At 44.8% G+C, this 26,158-nt stretch overlaps 2 protein-coding genes across 2 annotated transcripts in view; both read right to left on the reverse strand.

Moving 5' to 3' along the window:
• Positions 1–10,136, reverse strand: part of LOC121439716 (dynein regulatory complex protein 1) — a 35,028-nt gene extending 24,892 nt beyond the window's left edge. The window contains exon 1 of the mRNA XM_041640310.1: positions 9,957–10,136. Within this exon, the coding sequence (XP_041496244.1) occupies positions 9,957–10,111 (155 nt within the window). The 5' untranslated portion in view covers positions 10,112–10,136. The remainder of the gene's footprint in view (positions 1–9,956) is intronic.
• Positions 10,137–15,566: 5,430 nt separating this feature from the next.
• LOC121439641 (ethanolaminephosphotransferase 1-like) overlaps positions 15,567–26,158 on the reverse strand; it is a 40,600-nt gene continuing 30,008 nt past the window's right edge. Inside the window, exons 9-10 of the mRNA XM_041640183.1 lie at positions 25,022–25,207; positions 15,567–21,731 (exon numbers count right to left, since the gene is read on the reverse strand). Coding sequence (XP_041496117.1) covers positions 21,633–21,731; positions 25,022–25,207 — 285 coding nt within the window. The 3' untranslated portion in view covers positions 15,567–21,632. The remainder of the gene's footprint in view (positions 21,732–25,021; positions 25,208–26,158) is intronic.

Raw genomic sequence — 26,158 nt, forward strand, 5'->3', positions numbered from 1 at the left:
AAAAAAAAAAAGATCTATTGTTTTTAGTTATGTGCATGTATGTCTGTATATGGGTCTGTGCTTATGAACTCAGGGTCCCCATGGAAAGAAGAGAGAAGAGGGGTCAGATCCCCTGGAGCTACAGTCAAAGCTGGCTATGAGTCACCTATAGGTGCTTGGGATTAGCTCCAGTCCAACTTCAAGGGCAACATGAGCTCTTAGCCACTGAGGCGTCTCTCCAATCCTTAAAACTCTTTTTTTAAAAAATAATAATTACGAGCTAGTACCTGGGGCCCCAGCACTTGTAGATGGGGGACCAGGAGTGGCAGGCAAATTAATAGCCAGTCTAGGTTACTGGACCCTGCCATGGGAGACGTAGGGTCTCTGTGTAGCTCTGGCTGGCCTATAACTCCCGATGTAAACCAAAGGAATCTCCCAGCCAGACAACTTAGAAAAGGACATGAGAAAGCTGACCATCGACCCCAGTGCCAAGAAGCCTCCTGCTTCCCTGGCAGGACTTAAACTTCAGCTCCGCAGCCGCAGCCGCATCCTCCACCGCGCAATGAAGATGAGAAATGTCGAGAACAAAAGTGAGAAGATCTTGAGGGAGGTCCAGAGTGCCTTTCCCAAGAGAAGAGTCCGCACACTGCTGTCTGTGCAAAACAATCCTGTCGCGAAGATGAAGCGATTTATGCGGATTGAAAAGAAACTAAACAGCTGCAATGATGGAAATGTGTTTAACAAAGCGCAACCATTCAAATGCATCTGCACTTTCTGCCTGTACAATGGCTGGGACCCTTCTGAGAATGCAAAAATTGGAAAAAAATAGGACCATCAATTCAGGGCTAAGTTGTGCGCTGCCCTTACGGCTGATAAGGCCATGCAGCCGATGTGAAAGGGTTTGCTGTTGTTTTTAAGATTAAACTGCAATAGTGAGTTCTGTGATAGTTTTATTCTTTTTCCTGGTGCTGGGTGACCTTTCCACACTTGTTACGGAAGTTTGAATGCATGTGAATGAATTTAATTTGACTTAAAGAATCAAGAGTGAGTCTCGGCTTGACTCAAGTCTGGGGTTAAGTTCAATAACTTGAAAGAATGTCAATAGAATTTGGGGGTGTTGTGGTTTAGAAGGTAATAATTGGAATAGATCTTTGGGTTTTCTTGTTCACAGAAATCTGTAATAAAGGCAATCTTGTTATCTTAATTTTTAGTAGTAAGTATAGCGAACAAATTAAAGTAGATCATTAGAGCTTAAAAAAAATAATAATAATTACTACTTTCAAAAATTACATTTTAGGTCTAGAGAGGTAGCTGAGCAGTCAAGAGCACTTGCTGCTCTTCCAGAGGACAAGGGTAAGAATCCCTTGTGGCAACTCACAATCACCTCTTCAGTCCAGTTCTAGGGGATTCGATGAGTTCTTCTGGCCTCCAGAGTACCAGATGTCCATTCGGTTTATACACACATACAGACAAAACACTCATACATAAAATAATTTATTTTGTTTTGTTTTTCGAGACAGGGTTTCTCTGTGTAGCCCTGGCTGTCCTGGAACTCACTCTGTAGACCAGGCTGGCCTTGAACTTAAAAAGATCCATCTGCCTCTGCCTCCCGAGTACTAGGGTTAAAGGTGCACCACCACTGCCCGGCAAATAAATAAATCTTAAAAACAAAATTACCAGGTTGGTGGTGGCACATGCCTTTAACCCCAGCACTTTGGAGACAGAGGCAAGTGGACTTCTGCATTCAAGGCCAGCCTGGTCAACAGAGTGAGTCCCAGGACAACCAGGGCTACACAGAGAAACCCTGTCTAGAAAAACAAAAACAAAAATTAGAATTACTTTTTACTCATCCATTGACAGGGAAGCATGTGACAGTGTGCTGTTCAGACACTGGCTGATCTGGAACTCACTCTGTAGACCAGGCTGGCCTCGAACTTACTGGAGGAGCAGGAGGCATAGGCCCTCATACCGTTGGTGTAACTCACCCCACTATCTGTTCTTCATCAGCAATGTGTGGCACGTCCATCCTTTTCTGCTCATCATCAAGGAAGCACCCAACAGGTACCAGATAATACCAAGATATCTCGGAGGACAAACTGACCATTGAGTTACATGCCACATGGGGAAATTCCCTTAAAGCAGGGAAAAAAATCTTTCTTTCCTTTTTTCTTTTTGTTTCATTTTGTTTTTCATGACAAGGTTTCTCTGGGTAGCCTTGGCTGTCCTGAAACTTGCTCTGTACACCAGACTGTCCTTGAATTCACAGAGATCCAGAGATCCACCTGCCTCTACCACCCAACAAGAGATGGGTTTTTTTTGTTTTTATTTTGTTTTTTATTTATTTATTTATTATGTATACAATATTCTGTCTGTGTGTATGCCTGCTGGGCAGAAGAGGGCACCAGACCTCATTACAGATGGTTGTAAGCCACCATGTGGTTGCTGGGAATTGAACTCAGGACCTTTAGAAGAGCAGGCAATGCTCTTAACCTCTGAGCCATCTCTCCAGCCCTATTTTTTTATTATTATTATTATTTTATGTTCATTGGTGTGAGGGTCAGATGTTTGTTTTTTTTTTTTTTTTTTTTTTTTTTTTTAAGCTATCCTCATGATTAACACTCCGGATCCTTCTGCTACCCCTGCTCGTTCTATTTGCAGCAACTCAAGACTTCCCACCAAGCCAGTGCTGTTTCCATCTCCTCCATGGCTTTTCTTTCTAATTAAAATTCCTGCCTAAACCAGGCATTGTCGCTCACACCTGTAATCCTAGCACTTGGGAGGCTGAGGCAGAAGGATTACTGTGAGTTTCAGGCTAGTCTGGGCTACAGAGTGAGAGAGACCCTGTGTCTACAATAACAGAATCAAACAAACCTGGTGTGGGAGAATTGTCTATATTCTGTCAATCATGTTATAAACAAACGCTGATTGGCCAGGCAGGAAATATAGGTGGGAAAACCAGACAGGAAGTAGAAATGATGTAACGAGAACAGGAAAATTCTGGGAAGGAGGAAGTTGATTCCTCCCACTCCTGCCCAGACCACTGAAGCAGTAGGATGTGATCTGCCCCACTGAAAAAAGGTACTAAGCCACATGACTAACACAGATCAGAAAAATGGGTTAATCAAGATGTGAGAGTTAGCCAGTGAAAGGCTAGAACTAATGGGCCAATCAGCTTATAATTTATGGAGACTTATGTGTGATTTTCTTTGGGGCTAAACAGTTGTGGGGTAAAGGGCAGGATAAAAAACACAACAAACAAGCCAGGCCCCTTCATGTTACACAAACCAACAACTTTTGCCCTAAGCCTTTGTTCTCAGTCTGTTTTCATTTCTGCAAGCAATAAGACAACTTGGCCTCAAATCGGGTTTCCAGCCTTCAGAGCCAGAACTGAGATAATAAACTTGGGGTCACTAGACTTCCCAGTGTGGTCATCTTGGCTAAACCCCTTTTCTCTGTCTTTTACCACTAACTACTCTCTCTCTTTAATTGGCTCTCTGGGACTGATGGCCAGAGACAGTTCTGTGTCCCAAAACTCCCAGTCACAAATTCGTATTTTAATTAGAAGGTAAGACATGTGGGGAAATCACAAGTTCAAAGGCCGTGTAGGCTACACAATGAAGGAGGGAAGGAGCGAGGAAGAGAGAGGAGACAGAAGGGTCTGGAATTCTCCAAGGAGGCAGCAGGCAAACAGCTTGCCACCCCCAAGCAGCTTACTGCCCAGAGGCCTCCCTCACTCCCAAGACACAAGCAGTCATAAGGGCTCTTGAGTGGCTGTAGGCAGCAAGCTGTCAGGATTCCAGCATTCATCAGGAAACAAGGAGAGCCCTTCACTGGCCTCAACTCCACCCACTTTGTCCAAAGTACACCCCTGCCCATTTTTGAGATAAGAGAGCTGAGAGGCCCCACTGGGCTCTAAATCTTAACCCAAATCCTACTCAGCAGGACTCGTCACTCCAGCTCCTGAGATGAAATCAACCTTTGCTTTTCTGGAAAGAGCACCAGTTATTCCCTTCTGCCAGGACATTGCCAGGCTAACTTACCTGCCTCCCCATGTGCACTCCAAACTTCCTACATTGACCATCAATCAAACAATCAATCAATAACCAGCTCTGTCTAAAAACCTCCAGCTAATCCCTGGAACAAAGATCAGGGGTTCAGGGAGGAAAGTGACCGCCACAAACTCTCACCAAGGTTCTATTTCAACCCCTTGGCTGCTTTAATTCATCTGTTTTGACCTCCTGGGCACTATACTGGCCAATGTGGTGGCCACTGGCCACATGCGACCAACAGACCCTTGAAATAAGGCAGGACCAAACTAAAATGTGCTGTGAGTTTAAAACACACACACACACACACACACACACACACACACACATATATATACACACATACATACATATAGGACTGGAGAGATGGCTCAGTGGCTAAGAACACTTGTTCTCACAGAGGATCTGGGTTCAGGTCTCAGTACCCACCCACCTCAAAATCAGCCACGACTCTAGTTCCAGGGATCCAGTGCCCTCTGCTAATCTCCCCAGGTGTATAAGGAACGCATGTGGTATACATGCATTTATGCAGGCAAAACCATCATATAACATAAATTAAATAAATCTAAAAATAAAAATCACCCACCAGAGGCTGGGGAAATAGAAAATAGGGCCTGCGTTAGAACATCCAATCTCCCACACTCACAGGACGCTGGGCGTGGTCATACTCTGTTGTCCTGTTTTGTTGTTGGTTTCTTTGTGACAGGCTCTCCTTGTGTAGCTCAGGATGGCCTGCAACTCTTGACCCATTTGCTTCAGCTTCCCCAATATTGGAGTCGGTGACATGCACCACCACACCTGGTTCATCTTCTTTGTCCTGGAAGCTTAGAGGCACTTCTCTCTAGTTTGGGATGGACCCTCCCTCCCTCCTTCCCCTGCCCTCCCCTCCACTCCCTTTCTTCCTTTTGCGCTGGGAATTGGCCCATGATTGATGGTTGAGCTACAATCTCTCCTTATCTGGAAGAGACCTAGTTCCTCCATTGCGCTGAACAGTTTCTTTGCGATTATTATTTTATGTCAAAAAGTGCTTGTCTGCATGTGTGTCTGTGCACCATGTGCATGCCCAGTGCCCACAGAAACCAGAAGAGGGCGTTGGTTCTCCTGGAACTGGAGTTAGAGACAGTTGTGACCTGCCATGGGCTGTTAAAAAACAAACCTGGGTCCTCTGAAGGAACAGTCACTGCTGTTGACTGCTGAGCCATTTCTCCAGGCCTCTTTAGTGTCGCATTTTATTTATTTATTTATTTATTTATTTATTTATTTATTTATTTTCAAGACAGGGTTTCTCTGTGGCTTTGGAGCCTGTCCTGGAACTAGCTCTTGTAGACCAGGCTGGTCTCGAACTCACAGAGATCCGCCTGCCTCTGCCTCCCGAGTGCTGGGATTAAAGGCGTGCGCCACCACCGCCCGGCTCCTAAATAACTGCTTAATTTCAGTATTTTACAATGTCCAACTTTGCTTAACATGTTCAAAACCCAATCTTTAATGTCCTGCCTCGCCGTCCCACCAGCGTGTTACCACCACAACTACCTGTGCAGGGCGTCAGAAGAGGAGCGAAGGAAGAGAGAGCTGTAGATACTCGGTATATGAAAAGAGGCCAAAGAGGCTAGACTCCATAATAAAACACATCTTGTCTACGAAGCTGCCAGACGGATAACTGCCAGATATGCTCCTCAGATTCGGGTGATTAAAGATGGGCAGGTCATTTATTAACAGAACCAGGGGAGGTAAAGCAAAGATGGAGACAATACTTTGACACCCTATACAATGGACCCCAATGCTGTCAACATAGACTACAATGAGAAACACTTCAGCAGCCACTCAAACACCAGAGACAATGAGGAAATATTAAATATTGACAGGAGTGAGATAGAGCAAGCTATTAAGAGAGTGAAACACAGGAAGGCCCCAGGAGTGGATGACATCATGGTGGAGGCGTTGTAGGTGACTACAATAGACTCGGGGGCTGAGGCACCTCTCAGACTCTTCAGAGAGATATGGAAACAGGAAGTGATTCCCACGGAATGGAAGCACCAGTCATAATTCCCAGACATAAGAAGGACAAGCTGACTGCTCAGATTACAGGGGCATTAGTTTGTTGTGCCATAGCAACAAGATCTTCTCTTCCATTGTCCTGCAAAGGATCAAGGACAGAACAGAGGAAATCCTAGCAGAGGCCCGGTGTGGATTCACACAGGAGCACAGTTGATCAGATCTTCACTTTGAGGCAACTGGCAGAAAAATATGAAGAATTTGGAAAAGACTTATATGCCTGGTACATCAACTTCAGGAAGGCATTCGATAGCATTTGGAGGGAAGAACTTTGGGAAACAATGAGATTCTACTATAAGACTTTAAGACAATCCTGAAGCCATTTTTGACAATTCTGAATCCTCTCAGCCTCTGTGCCATAGTGCTTCCCCTCCTCCCCTGGGAACCAAGAACCTAACAGCTACACTCGCACGTACTCAGTTCCTGAACAATTACCCATATACGTATGCTTTGGTTCAGTTCCCTGGGAAACAGGGTCAAAATGACCTCTTACCGCCGGGCGTTGGTGGCGCACGCCTTTAATCCCAGCACTCGGGAGGCAGAGGCAGGCGGATCTCTGTGAGTTCGAGACCAGCCTGGTCTACAGAGCTAGTTCCAGGACAGGCTCCAAAGCCACAGAGAAACCCTGTCTCGAAAAACCAAAAAAAAAAAAAGACCTCTTACCTCATCTGATCTGGCAACAGCTCTCCAGTCAATTATTGATAATAGCCCTTTCAAATAAGCCAATCAAAATAGTCAAAGAACAACCCCCCTTGCTTCTGTGGCCCCTTTAAAAATAGACTGTACCCGCTATTCGAGGTCCCTCGGCTTCCCGAATGCTGGGGGACCCTGTCATGACAGAATTAATAAAATCCTCATGCTTTTACATCGGCTATGGTGTGTGAGATGATGGTCTCTGGGGGCGACTCCTTCTCAGTGTTTGGAGGCTAGAGTCCAACACTACAAGCACCCAGAGAAAATCATAAGAGTACTAGAACATGTCTATAAAGATACCTTTATATCAGTCAAAGTCTGTGGAGAGCTAAGTGATCAGTTTAAGAGAATCAGGAGAGTTGCAGGGATGCGTCCTCTCACCACTGCTCTTTAAAATATTCCTGGAATTAATAATAGCAACAGTCCTGGAGGATGAGGGGATAGGCATGCAGGTAGGTGGTGTATGAATCAGTAACTTGCTATATATATATATATATATATATATATATATATATATATATGTTATACAACACTACCTACTGAAAGTCCAAATGAGCTGCAGGCCGTGGTAAACAGAGGGGTGGAAGTAAGTGAGAACCTTGGTAGGAAAGCAAACATCGAGAAGACTGAGATACAACACATGCGAAGGGCGCACAAGGGTTTTAACATTGTAATAAAGAAGCCAAAAAAAAAAAAAAGAATCAGAACCTCAAACAAACAGTCAACTTTGTCTGTCTGGGAGGAAACCTCGGTTCAAAGGACGGAACTATTTCAGAGATCAAAAGGCAGATAGGGATAGCAAGGGCTGCATTCCAGGCACTAGGAAAGGTTTGGTCAGCAAGAGACACAACGACAACAACAAAATTACAAGTCTATGAGACACTTGTCTTGAGCCACCTTCTTTACAACTCTGAAACCTGGACAATGAAATGCTCCTCGGAACAGCGGCTGAACGTGTTTGAGATGGCGTGTCTCAGGAGGGTTCTAGGGGTTACATGAAGAGACAGGCTGTGCAGTGATGGCATCAGGAAACACCTCCATCTACAGAAGGAAGCAAACTACAGGATACAGGAATGGCACTTGAGATACTTCAGCCATGTTATGAGAATGAATGATGGCAGATACCCGAAGATAGCACTGCTTGGAGGAGTGCACGGGATAAGACGAAGAGGAAGACCCAAAAACACTGGACAGACAGCATAAAGGAAGACTGTGGAACCTTGGGTGGTATAGGAGGTTCTTCTGTTCATGTATTGCTTTCATTGGTTAATGAATAAAGAAACTGCTTTGGACCTTATAGGGCAGAATTTAGGTAGGTGGAGAAGACAGAACTAAATGCTGGGAAGAAGGGCAGAGAGAGAGAGAGACGCCATGGATCTCCTGCCTGAAACAGATGCTGGTTAGAATCTTGCTGGTAAGCCACAGTCATGTGGCAATACAAGATTAATAGAAATGGGCTGAATTAAGATGTAAGAATTAGCCGATAAGAAACTAGAGCTAATGGGTCAAGCAGTGTTTTAATAAATACAGTTTCTATTTGGTTATTTCGGGTGTAAGCTAGCTGGTTGGCCGGATCAAACAAAGGGCCGCCTCTCCCTTGTAACACTTGGGTATGACAATAACACAAGCTTCTGCCCAGGATAGGAAAAACTGGAGAATCACCATAAATGGTTGCTCACGTATGCTTAGCATTGCTGGGGCACAAATGAATGAAACAATCAGATCCAAAGCGCCACCTCAAAGAATCCAGGCCAAGCCGGTGCCTCTCCAGAGCCAGGGCAACTGTCCCCTTCCCTCCTTGTCTCCTTAGTTACTCCTCCGTCCCCTTCACACCATTCTCCAAACAGCAAGCAAAATAATTTGAGGGTGAAAATGCCGCCCTTCCCGTCGAGAAAGTGGCCTTTATTTTGTTGAGGCATTATCAGATACCGTTATTGCAGCCAATAAATATCTTAATACAATCTAGCCAGTTCTGCCAGACTCCAAGCCACCCTCTCCAGCTGCCTGTCTTTAGGTCCCACAGTCACTATTTGTCTTTCCTCCTTCCTGTCCTTATCACAGCTCATACCGTGCTACTTCCTCCCTTGGCTCACTTTAACATGTCCTATCTCCCTCATTAACACATAATGGTCCTGAGGGAACTTGTGTCTTGTACCATTTGGAGCCAAACAGAAGGGCAGACAAAGAGTCCACTTCATCTGTTTACTGCAGAACGCAGCAACAGACACACCGAGGATGCTCCTGCCTTGCCCAGTTCCTGAACCAAAACCAATTCTCATCCCCGAACCTAATAACTAAACAGGTGGCACATTTCCCCGGGAGGGAAAAACCTGAAACACAATGGCAAGCGCATACTGTAATGCCAGTAGCCCTTTCCTGAAGGACTGATGGTTATGGGGAGCTAATAGTGAGGAAAGAGGGACAGCCAGCCAGCTTTAGGACAATTTAAAAAAGATCTGAGTTACCACTGATACCATCATCATGGCCTTACCCAGTTAGGATGAAGGTGCATGGGCACCAACATCTTATGCTTCTGCTGTATCTGTACACTCAGCCAAAAGTCGTGTTTCCACTCCACCAAAAGTAAAACTGGAATGAACTACTTAGAAGTTGAGGATACATTAAGTCTGGGTAAGAGCTCTCACCGTGTGGGAGCCAAACGGATGTCCCTTCGACTGGGCCGAAGCTAATAAAGACTTCGGAGTCTAGGAGGTATGGTGGGGGTACAGGTATGGTAGCCCCCATTACGCCCAACTCACGGGTCTGGCACTAAAAATGCCTGGATGGAGTCTGGGAAATGATTATCAGTTCCGGAAACTATCCTGATCTTTGCTACAATAATCACCATGGCCAGGGGCCCAATGAGTGCAGCCACTAACTAAAATGAAAGCGTTTACTTCACTTTATTTTATTTTGAGGAGACAGGGCCTTACTATGTAGACCAGGCTATCCTTGACCTCAAAGAGGTCTGCCTACCTCTGCCTCTCCAGTACTGGTATTCAAAGCATGACCTACCACGCCTAGCTGTCCCAAAACTCACTGCTTGAATGTTCTGGAAGAAAACGTTTCCTGCTCACACTTAGAGCACACCCACCCCTCACCGTAGAGCTCCCACCCAACCTGTCCCCAGCTTCTGCACTCCCGGGTCTGGGCTCTCCATCGCATCAGCCCGCCTCCCCTGCTCACCGCCTTCGGGCTTCCTGGCGGGCGGCAATGCGCAGGCGCCGGGCCTGGATGCGCTCCTGCGGGTTATCCGAATGCACCGAGGGCCCATGAATCGGGGTGGCTAGGTGGTCATCCCCATTCTGCTCCATGACCCCAATGTTTCCTGACGGATTCATGGCTGCGGTCTCCCGCCCACTGACCGCTCCGCCTGGACTCGCAGCCCGGTTGCCAGGAACAAACCGTTGCCAGGGGAAGGCAGTCACCTGACCTACAGCTGGCGTAGTTGTGCGCGCGCTGTTCTTCAGTCGCTCACCAAGCTTTGTAGTTTTGTAATCCAGTTGGGATACACAATTATTCGCTTTGCCTGAAGTTTAGTTTGCAAGGGCTGGCCTTTCCCCCACGAAGACAGCTGGAACAAGTGGCACCTCATCCCTTTCTCGAACGACCAATTGATCACCCATTGACCAATGAATATTTCTAAAATGCACATTCCTCCATTGTAACTGGGCACCTGCTGCATGAATAGCATGGTGCCCAGGCGAGGGAGAGCGGCGTCCCTTCCTCAAGCAGAGTGTGGAGTGAGTGCAGAGCCCACTGCAGGGTTTTTGTTTGTTTTTGGAAGTGTGAGCCCAAGTCCGAACATCACCCACCTGCATCCAGGAGCTTGAGAATGACTTAGGACCCAGGACACCATGGATCTCTCAAAGCAACAGTCTATAGAAAAACATTCCTTAGTCACAGCGTGTCCCCTGGGTCGGCGAGACGGCTCGCCTGGTGACGTCTATGCCGAGTAGACTGACAGCTTGAGTTCAATCCGTGGAACCCACACTATAAAAAAAGAGCCAGTTCTAACAAGTTGTCCTCTGATCTTCACACCCTGCAGCGAGCACCCAAGCACACACAAACATACGTGTAAACATTTTTTGTAATGTTCTCATTAAGAATTAAAACCACAGCTGGGTGGTAGTGGCACACGCCTTTAATCCCAGCACTCGGGAGGCAGAGGCAGGTAGATGTCTGTGAGTTTGAGGCCAGCCTGCTCTACAGAGTGAGTTCCAGGACAGCCAGGGTTACGCTGAGAAACCCTGTCTCGACCCCTGTCTGAAAAAAGGAAAGAAAGAAAGAAAGAGAAAGAAAAGAAAAAGGGCTTGTGAAAGCCTGGTGGTAAAGGGCTTGCCCACACCAGCAAGTGGGTATGTAAGTGGGAGCCCCAGGGGCAAGACACACAAGACAAAATAAAAACGCCATACCTAGGGGCTGGAAAGATGGTTCAGGGGTTAAGAGCACCAGTTCAATTCCCAGCAACCACATGGTGGCTGACAACCATCAGTAATGAGATCTGGTGTCCTTTTCTGACTTAAAGTCGTCCAAATAGAGCACTCATAACTTTATAAAGCCCTACACCAATTGGTTCACAATCAGCCCTCTGGGAGGTTGAGTCAGCCTGGGCTACATTTAAGACACTATCCCAAAAGCAACTCCCTCATCCCCCTCAAGAGATTGGAGATTAATCCCAGCACTCGGGAGGCAGAGGTAGGCGGATCTCTGTGAGTTCGAGACCAGCCTGGTCTACAGAGCTAGTTCCAGGACAGGCTCCAAAGCCACAGAGAAACCCTGTCTCGAAAAACCAAAAAAAAAAAAAAAAAAAAAAGATTGGAGATTGAACGTAGGGGCTCACACATGCTAGATGAAGGCTCTGCCCCTAAGATGATACCTCCACTCCTTACAGCCCTTTAGGCTAAACTGCACCAGTATCATTCTGACTGTGTTTCACCTCATCAGCTAAAGAAAAGTTTCTAGAATGCAGACGCTAGTCCTGGACTTGCCCTGCCCCCTTGGACAAATCACAATTCCTTGAAGGCTACAAGCCCTGCCAAGAGGCAAGTGAAGCCATTTTTTCTTTCTTATTAATTCATTTTAAGCATCAGTTTAAGTCTCGAAGTGGTGAGAACAGGGGCAGCTGCTTCTATAATTTCCGGCCTTCTACAAAGCCCTCTCAGCTTTATTATAACCTTAGGCATGACTCTCTACTAGAGGCCTAGGCTCTGTCAGGTTCTGGTCCGCGCTTTTAATGTCCATAAAGCAACATGTCTGTGTGTGCTTGTACATGTACTCGGTTAGCTGTGGCTGTGAGTAGGAACCACCATATAGTCAAGGGAGATGAACTGCTACACAGGAGATGGGAGAACAATGGCACCATAAAATTCCAAGAAGCTCCAGGGAGATAGAGGGAGGGAGGACAATCAGAAATTCAAAGCCATTTGTGGCAACTTAGTGGAGGGGGGCAGCCTGGGCTACATGAGACCCTGTCTCAAAAAAAAAAAAGAAAGAAAGAAAGAAAGAAAGAAAGAAAAGGAAAAGAAAAAAAGAACCAAGTGTGGTGGTGCATGTCTTTAACTCCAGCAGAGGCAGAGGATCTCTAAATTCAAGCATCTTGGTCTACAAAGCAAATTTCGGGCCAGCAATAGCTACATAGTGGAGAAAAAAAAATCCATGACAAGTAAGCAGTAAGCATATTAGGTGATGAGCAGACCTAACACTGTACAGGTGCGGTCTAGCTTGGGTGGGAGGGCAGACTCCATTTTTCTGTTGTTTGGCTGCTGGTGACTCTCAGACCTCACGCCTTTCTTCTCCATATCTGGGACAGCTGTTTCAAAAGGGAACTTGGAGGTAGTTTAGTGATATTGCACTTGCTTAGTATATGTGTGAGGCTCTGGTCCCTGCCCCCTCAGGCACCGCCAGACTCTCAAACAAGCAAAAACAAAAACAAAACCAGAATGCAGGAGAGATGGCTCAGCATTTGTTGCTCTTCCAGAGGACCCAAGTTCAGTTCCCAGCACCCACACCAAGTGGCTCCCAACTGCCTGTAACTCCAGCTCCATAGGACCTGACACCTTCTTCCGGCATCCTCCCTCCTACACACACACACACACACACACACACACACACACACACACACCTTCAAAAACAAGCAAATGCTTAACTGTCTTTTGCTGGCAGGTGATTCCATGGCAAGCATATGCTAGGGACTCCCATCTAGACCAACCCATAACCACAGCAAAGGCCACGAGCTGGTCTTTCCTGGCTCAGTCCACTCCCTGACCAACTGGTCCTAGCCAATCTCAATTATGTAATAAGCCTTTTTGTTTGCTTTGGATAGTCTTGTGGTTGCTTTAAGACAGCATCTCACTTTGCAGCCCAGGCTGGCCTGGAGCTCACTATGTGGCAACCTCCCAAGTGCTAGGATTACAGATTTAAATCACAATGTCTGGGCTTGCAGTAAGCTTTTTCATTGGTATAGGAAACAAATGTCATAAAAGGCACAAGGAAGGCCCCTTACATGTCAGGATTCATTAATATCTCAAGGCCATTCTACTTAAAACACCTATCCTAGGAAATAAAGTGTCCTTGGAGGTAGACTGACTAGTTGTGCTCAGCATGTACTATAGCATCCAGCAAGAAGACACCTGCTACATGGTAAGAGTCCACCTATACGCGTCACTGAAAAACTGCAAACATGTCTCTACGCTTATTCTGGTTACTTATATTTTAAAAGCTGGTACGGCACAAGATCCATAAAAAAACAAACAAACAAAAACCCTGCCAAAGCTGAGGCTGGAGAGATAGATAGCTCAGCGGTTGAGAGCCCTGGCTGTCCTTCCAGAGGACCTGGGTTCAATTCCCAGCACCCACATGGCAGCTCACAACTGTCTGTAACTCCAGTTCCAGGGAATCTCACACAAATGCACATAAAATAGAATTAAATAAATTATTTAAAAACCTGCCAGAGAATTCCTGGGATGTTACAGAATTTATGTGACTTAGAACAACACTCAAGATCTATTCAAGAAAAAACAAAGAGAAGGAGGCAAGTCTCTTAGAGTCCACCACACCTACGCTCTCCAGGTCTCTTGCTTTTCTGAGTGCTTACTTTTTCCTCTTAACCTCTCAGCTTAAATATATATACTAAAATATTATTAAACCCTGGCTCTGCTTCATACAAGAAGGAAGATATGGGTCATGGAAAGCATCACCCAATTATATCCCAATTTGTGTAAATTTTACCAACTCAGTTCCCAGAAGGAAACTTTCATTCAATTTTATTTCTGAAACTTCTTTAGTATTATCTTTAAAAGTATGAAGGAAAGGGCCAGGATGAGGGCTGGGGAGTGGAGGGGCAAAGGTGCTTGAGTTCCATCCACTGGGGCCCCATAGTGAAGAGAAACAAATCCCACAAACTGTCAGCCATGCGTGGGCAGTGGCATACGCCTACCGCCAATATGTATATCTTTAAAAGTTTAAGTATGAAGAGAGGAACAGACGCACGGCGGACCCAGGAGTTGAAGCAGGGCTTAGACAATGACTGAAAGGTTTTTAAAACTTCACCACTGGGGCTGGGCGATGGTGGCACACGCCTTTAATCCCGGCATTCAGGAGGCAGAGGCAGGCGGATCTCTGTGAGTTCGAGACCAGCCTGGTCTACAGAGCTAGTTCCAGGACAGGCTCCAAAGCCACAGAGAAACCCTGTCTCGAAAAACCAAAAAAAAAAAAAAAAAAAAAAAAAAACCAAAAAAACTTCACCACTGGGTAGGGATGGAGAGCTTGCCTAGCATACATGAATCCTGGGTTAACCCCAGCACAGAATTAAACTGGCTACGGGGGCACATACCTACAACCTTAGCTCTCAGGAGGTAAGACAAGAGGGTCAAAAGTTCAAAGTCATCTTCAGCCTAACTTTAAAAAGTTACTAAGGATTGTACAATGGTTGATAAAAAACAAGTTTGTGTTTATACTTCCTCACTGCCCAGGTAATCAAGCAAGCTACTGCTGTCACTATGGTCATAAAGCAAGTCACACCCAGGAAGGTCTCTGAAAGCAAGCTGGTCTTTTTATACCCCAAACAAGCAATAACCAGAAAGAGAGCAACAACCCCCTTTTCAGGACTAGCAAATGTAGTTCAGTTGGAACCCCAGCACAACATAAACCAGGCCGTTGGCACACACTCGCAATCCCAGTAATGGCAAATGGAACAAGATCAGAAATCCAAGGCCATCTTGGGACTATCCTTGACAACATATCAAGTTTGGGGGCCAATGAAGGCCAAGAAAGACTCATTTATTTGAGCTATGTATATATGATATGTGTGTATGTATGTGTATATATACACATACATATATGTATATATATACATATGTATATATATGTGTATATATACATATATATATATATATATACACACACATTCATATATGTCCATATTCTTCTGTTAGCCAGCTGCAAACTGCACAGACGGTTGCCTACCCAGGTTAGGCATGGGACCCACGTGCAGATACATGGTCCTCTGTACCATGATGGAATTGCAAGATGTCCACTCATGTGTTGTCCTTGAGGAATGAGTCCGGGTGCCGGGGATATTCACATTATGAATTTCTTGTATATTTGAAGTGAAGTTGGGTGACGCTTTCCGGGTGCGTGTGTGTGCGAACCTTCACTACCGTGCTCTACACTGACTGGTGGTCCTGAGTGGGGCAGCTGGGACTGATTCCCACTACAGACCTTTCCCTTTCACATGCACCAAGGAAGGACAAAGGAAAAAAAAAAAGACAACTTGAAAACTATTAAAAGGATTTAAAAATTATTTATTTTTATTACAATAAATATTTATCAATAAAAGAATTAAACAATTTAAAACTAAAACCCACTGCTTAACTTTTGGAGTCCACGGCAGCAGACATGAACATAAATCCAGAGAAGGTCAAGGCCTCTGAAATCCGGTGACAAGAAACAGGTCTTGATTATCTGGACTAGCAGCAGGGAACAGTAACACAGAAAATGCAAAAGTCACATCCAAACACCTCAGAGTAGTTTACTATACATTGAATCACAAGACTTGGAACATTCCAGTAAACTTAAGCAAGCTGCAGAGCTCTGCCTTGGCAAAGAGCAAGCATCTCCCGGATGAGGTCCACAGGTACTGCTCCCAAAGCTGCCTCCTGCCAAAAAGGGCCCAGCAGACCCAGAAACCTCGACCCTGAAGATAGCAGCCAGCATTCTTAAACCAGTCTTTCTGGTTCCTAATTCCCTGGTAAAAAGGAAGGGAAAAGTGGTGTACTTAAGGGGTTTTCTCAAGGCCTGAGATGACCCGGGGCAGGGAGGGCTATGGCTCCAGGTGGGGAAGTGGCTTTAGGTGTGGACTTGGTCCACACCAAGCAACAGTCTAATGAGGGTTACCACCTGGCTGATAATCAAGAGTAAACTCCATGTAGACGCCATATCATATATACACACACAGAGAATAGGTGTACATTCTAAACGTGTATATATATACAGAGAATAGGTGTACATTCTAAACGTGTATATATAGAGAATAGGTGTACACATTAAACGTGTATATATACAGAGAACGGGTGTACACATTAAATGTGTATATAGAGAGAGCACATGGAACCAGATTAAGTAAATGCTACATTAGTTTACTATTAACACCGCAAGTCCTATACAGGCCAGCTACAACTAAAAGTACTTGAAAGGAGAAAGATTTTATGTCCTTTTCATTTTTCTCTCTGGTATCATTTTCCTTCTTTGTGGCACACCCCCCCCCACCTGCTCCAGTTTTTAGGTGCCTGGAAGGGACGGAAGTTTACTCTTACTTCAGAAGACTTGAGAAAATCTACTGGTAATGGCACCAAATTAAACTCCACAGCCACAACTGCTGCCACATATTCTGAGCACAGAACATGAAACCTTACTCAGGAAAGCAGCAGTTTATTCTCCTTCTCCTGCCATCCATTGACTCCACTGACAGGGGAAGGGAAGAGCAGACATCCTCCCTTATACTTGGCCATCACTGTCTTCCATTCTACCCAGAGAGAAGAAAAATAAATTAAAACTAGAATTCAGAATTCAACACTAAATTCTGCATTCTTGAGACGTGTTGAAGTGAACTAATCAGTAGCCTGTTGATGTATAACAGTAATTCCAATAGGTCAGTGATGCAGCCAAGGTAAAACAGGCCACTTCTATAGCCTGCTTAACCTATACAGAATAAACAAGTTCCAAGTCATGAGTTTTTTCTCTAGATATTAAAAGTCCTTACCAAGAGTATTAAAATTGAGAATTCATCAAGGATTATTTTGCTTATGAAAAACCCAAATCAACGGTTATCTTGATTGTTACCCAAAGAAACTTCTTAAAATATCCTATAGCCAATGTGATAGAAAACACCCACAGTATTTAGTCACTCCCTGGACAGTCGATGTGATCTTTGATTTCAGTTTTAGAGCTGCTGACGGGGGCACTGGCTTCTCTTTCTATTTTAGACTCTCAATGGCCACAATCCCACTGTCATTAAAACAGCCAAACTTAGTCCAGCTTTCTAAGAAGGGCTCTCTGAAAGGGAAAACAACAGAAACAGCCTAAAAGCCCAGAATAACCTTTCTGTGCCGCCCAAAGGTATGTTCCTAGGGAGAGGGCCCTTCTCAAAAACTCTAAAGTCAGTCCGTGTGGTGCTTTCGATCCTGGGAACCCAGCCTTCTTCACTGAATGAACAAATCCTTGTTCAGGCTGCCTGTGAGAGAGCTCCAAATAGCAAAACTCCCCCTGCAAAACTCCCTAAGAGTGAGTTTGTCAAATGTCTATAAAAAAGAACATATCCCTACTTAAAAGACAGAGACAATAACCAGCTGGTGTACTATCTCTTGAGCGTCTGTTTTTTAAAGAGCAAAGCACACTACGAACATGCAGGTTGGAGAGTAAGTTACATTTAGTTCATACGGTAGAAACTCAGGAAATGAAGCAGCCAGAAAACCCAATTCCCACGGCTCCATGCGAGAAAGAAACAAACACATCACCCCTTTCCCTGGAAAGGCTAGACCACTATGATTCACTGCATGCCCTGAAGCCACCGCCTGCTGTGATGCCAGTCATTTGTACTACTGTTGAAGATGACTAAAAAACAAAACCCCAAAACATACAAACCACATGGGTTACATAATCAATAAAAGACAAGCAGAAATGCATGCTAGCTTTTAAAAAGTCCTAGAGCATCACAAATCCGTTTCACAGTGATTAATTTAATACCAGTTTACTATTAGGAATGTCACTTTAAACGCACGTTCAAGTGCTTTGGTGCAGCCCCCTAGTCAGCATTCTCCCCGAAAGGCTGGAGTAGGGCAGCGAACTATAATAAGATCGATCACTCACCACAGGATGCTCAAGACAGGGCATGCTGCCTCCAAATGACATTTCACGGGACAAAGAAAATTCTGGTCTGACGTCATAGACAGAGGCCTGACCAGAAGTGGGTCAAGATAAGGCCACTCTGAACACAGGTACCCTAACAACCAATATGATTTCTCTATCTGTTCCTGGCTTATCGAGAGACCCAAACTCAAAAGTTGCTGTCCACAGGTTTGACTTTCCTCTCTGGGGTTGTTCCCAGTCCTTCACCAGTGAGAAGATATAAGGCATTGACCATCTGAATGTGGTAAGGTCTGGAGGCAACCAAGTCAGGGCTCAGTGAGCTCACCCTGTTCTACGTGATGGCTACAAGTAGGTTTCAAGTTATAATATCAAGGGAGAAAGTAGCCAGACAGTGGAGGCACACGCCTTTAATCCCAGAACACAGGAAGCAGAGATAGGCAGATCTGAGTTCAAAGCCAGAATAGTCTACCGAGTGAGTTACAGGACAGCTACTGCTACAGAGAAGTCCTGTCTGGAACCTCCCACCCACCCCTCACAAAGCGGGAGCAGCAGTCCTAGACTTAGATACTTCCAATTAAAAAGAATTTATCTTTTTATTTTCATAGGTCATGGAGTTGAAGTCTGCTTTGGGTAGCAAGGTGCTACCCATACGTCTTCTGACTACAACATACTCCCTTAATGGTCAGGTTCAAAGTCACAAGCAATATTCTTGACACGAACTTAGCACATGCTAACCCTGACATACACCTCTCTCCCCAGCTGCCTCATGAGAGAACACATAGCAGTATTAGTAGTGGTACTGTAACATCCTAAACCATGTTCAACATTTTCTTTTCAAAATTGGAATTAAAGTATGTCAATCATAAAATTGAAGTGTCAGGGGAAAATTAGTTATATTTTTACTTCAAAGTTACTCTAACGCTCTAAAACCTATAAACAATTACTATTTTTCAAGACAAGTGATGGTGGCCATTTCAAACAGTGTGCTGAAATAAGATCATATATATAACCAAAAGATCAGAAGTGGCAGCCTCTATCCAAGTACTGTTAATGTTATTCTATCCTACACCCTCGCAGATACAGGGAGATTACTTTCTGGCAAGCCTGAAAGGGCCTTTTCATACCATAACCCGAAGAGAAGCCTCTAAAGGTGTCTGTAGCATTGGTCCAGCAGAGTAACAATGCAAACTCCTAGCCTGGCCAAGGCACTCTATTCTGCAAGTACAGAAAGCACGAATTCATGTTCCTGCCCATGAAGCTGGTCCCCAAAAGACATCTCTGTGTCACCTGGGACAGGCTGTGGCGTAAACTCACCCAAATAGAGCACATAAACTTCCAGAATGTTTACGTTTGGGAAGTGTAGAGGAAGGGGTGTGACCGAGGCGCACAGAGCTCCTGAGTGTCAAGTCTCTCATCCGCTGTACAGAGACAACAAACGGCAGAGGACGTGAGGCGGCTGGGAGGGTTCACAAGTCCACAGGATTCTGAAACAGTGTCAAAACTACCTAAAACAGAAACCTTTACCTTTACAGAGATGTGTTAAACACAAAACAAAGGGCACAAAACATTTTTCAAATCCACTTGATGCAACAAGAAGAGGACAGATACATTGAGAAAGAAAGAACGAGAGAGAGAGAAAGAGAGAGAGAGAGAGAGAGAGAGAGAGCGCGCCCTCAAATTACAGGACATGATCCTTCAATATACTGTACAAGGTGAAGAAAGTCTGTGGTCCAAATTCATTATTTAATAAATATTTATGTTATTTTCTTTTATACAAATGATTATTCCTGTGTACAACGCCAAAAAAAAAAAAAGTAAAATGATCATCAAAAACCTTATAACAAAGCTCTTTCCCGACTTGGAGTTGCCCAATTCAGTTCTACAGGGCGCGAGTACACAGCACAGTTATCTTCATGTAACTGGCTAGTTTTCTGACCTCCATGATGGCAATTTATTAATGAAAACAGAGTCATTTTCTAGTTCCCACATCAACGTCTGCTTTCATTTCTTGTCTTAGAGAAAGTCCCCAAACACACATGAGCCTTACAAACAGTGAAAACCAGCCCAGGGCTGTGGGGAGCTCCTCACTCAGTTTCAACAGTCTGATGACAATGATTCCAACTTAAAAACGCTCAGGTGGAACATCAATTAGTTACTTTTTACAAAGCAGCAGACAAAAATTCAACAGAGATGAGCTACAATATTTAAGAATGGTCACATTCATAGGTACATAACAGTTATGACTAATTACATATCAACACAGCGGTGCCCATCTTATCCAAGTGCAACCTACCCAGAACAAAAAGGGGTTTAAGACACACTCTTCATTTAAGCACAAACCTCATTCAGTGGAAAAATAAAACCAGCAAGTAAATTTCACCACCACCAAACTAAATAAAGACAAAGTCCAAAGAAAGAGAATGTCCACATTTATAAAATGGTGAGATTTATGAGATAACCACAATACAGCTAAAGGGAGTTTTGTGTTGTCAGTAAACCTGAAAAATTACTGAGTCATCTTAAAGAGTAAATACTCAGTAAGGCATATATATCAAAAGTTTTCTTCAAATAGGGAGGCAGGAGAGTTAGGGGAGAGAGACTGTCTCTCTGCCTTACCTTATCCCATGTCAGGTTAAAAACCACAGCACCTCACCCCAAGAAGGAAAGAGAATGAAAGAAGTAGACAGGTGGCCAGGCAGTGCTAATTGTGGTCATCACGGAGTTCTGGGTTCCTAACTCCAGTCTAAGTTTTCTCTCACAAGGTCCTTTATCTGCAGCCTTATAAGTACCACGAGAATGGGACTGTCAAACACAGCCTTAAGAATCATGGCTCACAGGCACCCAATCCCAACAGGAGGAAATGCCACAAGTAAACAACGTGCCACAATACTAAGTAACAACGGAACACTTCTCTCTAAAAGAAAATTAAAAAATTTATCAGCATTGAGCCACAGGAAAAGCCGGGCACCAGACAACCTCTCGAAGCTCCACAGGAGAATAACCAGGATTTGGCAACTGTACAAATCTGTGTTCTGTGTTCGCTGGTATCTCGGGCCAGAGAGACTTGTTTGATGCTTCTCTACCGTAGATCTGGGCTGTCAACCATTTCCACAGCTAAAGACCTTTTCTAAAGTATCAAATATTAGGACATGTTGTGGCTATCCGAACGTTATTAGTGTTCCTGAATCAATCTGGGAACTTTAAAAATAAAAGTAAAGCATCCTTAACTCTGTATGAGTCGAAACATTATGGACTCATGAAGCTAGGAACATTTAGCTGGTTTAATGTATACTGTGCTTAACCAAAATGTCTCATGGTTTTATAAAAAAATAAAGTTGGGAGTTAGAAAGCCCAAAATTCCACAAGCTCAGACCATGTTCACTCCTGCTGTCCACACGCCACACATTGTGCTCCCACAGCTGCCAGGCAGAGCAGTAGAGTTCAGTGGTGATGGATGGGATATTTACAGGCATCATTTACAGCCCTTCCTGGAGATTACAGGCCGACATTCTTCTCTTCCATTCCTAGTCAATCTGAGTTTGGTTTCCTCAATGAAAAGGGGTAAATCTGAAAATGGCTGCTCAGCTGCTTCACCTACAGAAAACCAGAACACAAGACAGTGACCAACATGTCCCAGTCTTTGGTGAAGGCACTCAGAACTCACCCTCTGCAGACAGTAACTTACTGACATGGTAAAACCGCCAGGAACAAGAAAGGCTCTGCTGAACCAAACTCTAGTCATTCTGCGAGCCTTCTAGAGCAGATAAGTTCATTCTCATACTGAGAACTACGGTGTTTTCTGACCTCCAACAGCTTCTACAGAAAGCCATTACTGTAGTCATGGACTCAGCAGCATCAGTACTGCTAGATAATGCTTCCTAGCCTGGACAAAACGGTGAAAAACCTGCTCTGTGACTCTGAAGAGCACGCTGGCTACGGTATCCCCAGCAGGAGTCAGTTCTCTGATACTTTACACTTCCGCGTAAGTCAAGAGTTTGTGTGGTTTCTGGCACAAAGAGAGACAAGAAAGATGTTCTTCCTGTTCGCATGTTTATTTTCTAGATTTCTTAAAATTATAATTTATTTTTTAAGTTTAATTATTTTTGTCTATGGATATTCCTTGCATGTATGTCTGTTCACCATGTATGTTCAGTGCCCAAGAAGTCTAGAAGGAGGCATCCAATTCCCTGGAACTGGAGTTACAGATGGCTGTGAGTCTTCATGTGGGTGCTGGGAACTGAACCCAGGCCCTCTAGTACTCTTAACCACTCAGCCATCTCTCCTGCTCATTTTCTCTTTAGATGCACTGATTTGGGGAGAAGGGCACATGTGTGCCACGGCATGCACATGGACATCAGAGGACAAGTGCAGTGATTGGTTCTCTCCTTCAGTTGGGGGTTCTGAGACTGAACTCACAGAGCTGGGAGCAAACAGCCCCTTTACTAGCTCCATGAGAACTTTACCTTTATTTATTATTGTTGAGTATGTGGACAGACCATGGGTGCTATGTCATACACGTAGACACGTGGAGGTCAGATGACAATGAGTCAGTTCTCTCCTTCCACCTTTATGTGGGTTCCAGGGACCCAACTCCTGTTATCGCCTGCTGGGCCCTCTCACAGGCCCTACTGTCCAGATTTTAGAAGTAAATTTGTACTGCTCTTACAACGTAAAAAAGATTGTGAACGCTGCACAAGAGTCAGAGAGTAAAGTGCTGACAGAGCTCTGAAAAACACTGGGGCTGGGGCTGGGGCTGCAGAGACGGCTCAGTGGTTAAAGCATGGAGTTCAGCTCCTAGACCCACACTGGGCAGCTCCTAGTTATGAGTAACTCCAGCCCCACAGATCCACAGGACCCGATCCCCTCCTCTGGCTTCCACAGGCCCTACACTCAGATCACAAACCCCCACACAGAGGGATGTGTCTGGTGGACACGGTTTCTAAAGAGAAGAGTCTGGCAAAGTGTGGCAGCGCCTCTTCACTCCCAGCTCTCAGGAGGTAGAGGCCTCACTGAGGCCGAGCTATAGTCTCCAGGCAGTTCCAGACCAACTAGGGCACACTAAACAAAACAAGTGTCTTGAAATTACAAGACATGGCAATGGTCACTCATAAGATCAATGAATTAATGACCCCCAAAATTGGCAAAATGTATATAATAAATCTTTAAGAATAAAAACATAAGCAATTATCTGACATCACAGTTCATCAGGTTTCTCACAATGTTTTGTTCATCAAGCCAACTCTCAGCAGGCCCCTTCTAAACCAAACACAGGGAGCAGACGCTACAGTGGCAGTGTGGATGCCTAGTCTACCCCACGCCTGCAGGCATCCTCTCAACAGGACACAAACCAAAGGAAAGAGCGTTCCAGTGTGTTCCTACCAACACTGTAAAGATTAAATCACTAGATAAATAAAATAAGCTGACTAGGACTGGTAACTGGGTGACTACTGGTGGTCTCCCTGATGGAATACGATGTGGCAATGACGAAAACATGTAAAATAACTACAGAACTAGAGAGGGTGTTGGAGTGGGGGGAGGACAGCCACATGGCTCAGACATCATTGAATGTGTCCATTCATCCTGAGGTGACCTCTTTCTTATTTTGGAAGAGAACACTGGGTGTACAAAGTACTTATTTGTGTCTGTGCTTTCTTGAGACAGGGTCTTGCCATGCATGTTCGAGTCAGCCTCAAGCTATCTTCCTGCTTCTTCATCCTTAACACGGCTGAAAAGACAGCCATGCTCGGACACATCCGGAAGAGTACTAACCATTTTCCTCTCTATATATTTTTTTTTTCTTTTTTTTGGTTTTTTCGAGACAGGGTTTCTCTGTAGCTTTGGAGCCTGTCCTGGCACTAGCTCTTGTAGACCAGGCTGGTCTCGAACTCACAGAGATCCGTCTGCCTCTGCCTCCCGAGTGCTGGGATTAAAGGCATGCGCCACCACCGCCCGGCTTATATTTTTTTTATTATTTGCTGATAAAGGTAAAGGTAAAGACTTATGAGATAAAAACTGAAATAATGCAAATGACTTCCTCTAGTCTAAACTTCTGATCTGCCTATGCTGGCCAGTTGGTTTTTTTGTTTTGTTTTCTAAACCTGACACAGGTTAGAGTCATCTGGGAAGAACCTCAACTGAGAAAGTACCTCCATCAGATTGGCCTGTGGGCAAGCCTGTGGTTCATTTTCTTGATTAATGAATGATGCCTGCGAGTCCAGCCTATAGTGGGTGGTGCCACCCATGGGTACTATAAGAAACAGGCTGAGCAAACCACGGGGAGCAAGCCAGTAAGCAGTGTTCCTCCATGTCCTCTGCTTCAGCTCCTGCTCTAGGTTCCTGTCCCGACTTCCTTTGAGGGGTGGACCGTGATGTGCAACTGTAGGCTGACATAAACCCTTTCTCCTGAGTTGCTTTTGGTTTTAGTGCTTATCACAGCAATAGAAGCCTAAGATACCGCCCTACTCCATTTCTCACAGGATTAGGAATGGACAGGAGAGCACTATAAGTCAATGTTACTTGTTTTCCCCAAATTAAATTAGTAAACAATGAAAGTGTCCTAGGAATAAAGAGGCAAAGAAACAGAAACAAATGCGATTATCTGGTCTCACATAAAGAAAAGCACAGTGTTTTCTCAACAAAATTACTTATATAACGGTTTAAAAATAAGAACTAATGACCCATAATCACTCACTTAAAAATCATTTGTAGTTGCCATAATATAATCACGAGGAAAAAGCGTCTGAGACGACCCCCTTATACCTCCCCGACAGTGAGGGTCTCCACATTTCCAGTCGCTACACTAACAAGCCTCTTCTGCAGGGGTTCCCCACCCTAGATGCCTAAGAAGCAGACGAGAGCCGCCTGCCTCGCCCTAGACTACTCACCACTTGTACTCCGTAGTGGATGTGAGCCAGAGTGAAGGCTGCCGTGAGCGCGTAGAGGAGAAGACTCTCGAGGTGGGAGGCCACTGTGCCTATGTTCACTGCTGCCACAACCAAGAAGAGAGGAAGCAGCAACCAGTTCAAAGTCGGGCACCGTGTGCTGCTCATTTGGCAAACAATTAGCTGACACTTGGGAGGGAAAAGAGGTTATTAATTAGCAAAGCATTTTCAAAACCAGTCACATTCAAAATGCTTTCAAGAGTGTATCTATTGTCAATAGTTCTCAATTGCTCAGGGCCCCAAGTGGCCGACCCCACCCTTGAAGCACTGATCATGGGACGGTATCTGAAGAGACTAAGACAATGTAGTGGGGATGTGGTACTGGTTAATCTCCACTATCAGCTTGACTAGATTTAGAGTCATCTCGGAAACACACATCTGGGCGTGTCTGTGGAGGCGTTTCCAGAGAGGTTTAAATGAGGAAGGTACGTGGGCGGCACTATCAGTGCGCTGGAGTCCTGGACTAAATAAAAAGAAAGTGAGCCGAGAAGTCCCCTGGATGCTCCCTCACTATAACTGCATGTGACTAACACCACCTGACACCCCGCCAAGATGAACTGTTTCCCCTCTTAGAGCACAAGCCAAGGGCTGCAGAGATGCTGGCTCAGCGGTAAGAGCACTGGCTGCTCTTCCAGAGGTCCTGAGTTCAATTCCCAGCAACCACATAGTGGACCACAACCATCTGTAATGAAATCTGGCGCCCTCTTCTGGCCTGCAGGCATACATGTGGCCGGAACACAGTATACATAATAAATAAATCTTAAAAAAAAATAATAAAGCACCAGCCCAAACAAATCCTCTGTAAGCTGCCTGTCAGGTACTCTGCTACAGGATGAGAAGGCATTTTCTCACAGTGCAGTAAAACAGCCTCCTAAACCTGGACACAACTAAACTTCTTCATGATAATAAAGAGGAAACATGACCTCCAACCTCCAATCAGCAATGAATACCTTTCAAAGGCTGTTCCTGATTCTTCGTTTTGTTATTTTAGTTTTGTGAGATGTGGTCTCATGTAGCCCAGGCTGACCTTGAATTATAGGCATAAGCTACTACATCAGGCTTATATAATTTTGAAAAAAA

This window comes from Microtus oregoni, unplaced genomic scaffold (assembly GCF_018167655.1).
Source record: "Microtus oregoni isolate MIOR12 unplaced genomic scaffold, Mior012 000062F_ref0000492, whole genome shotgun sequence".
Lineage (NCBI taxonomy): Eukaryota > Metazoa > Chordata > Mammalia > Rodentia > Cricetidae > Microtus > Microtus oregoni.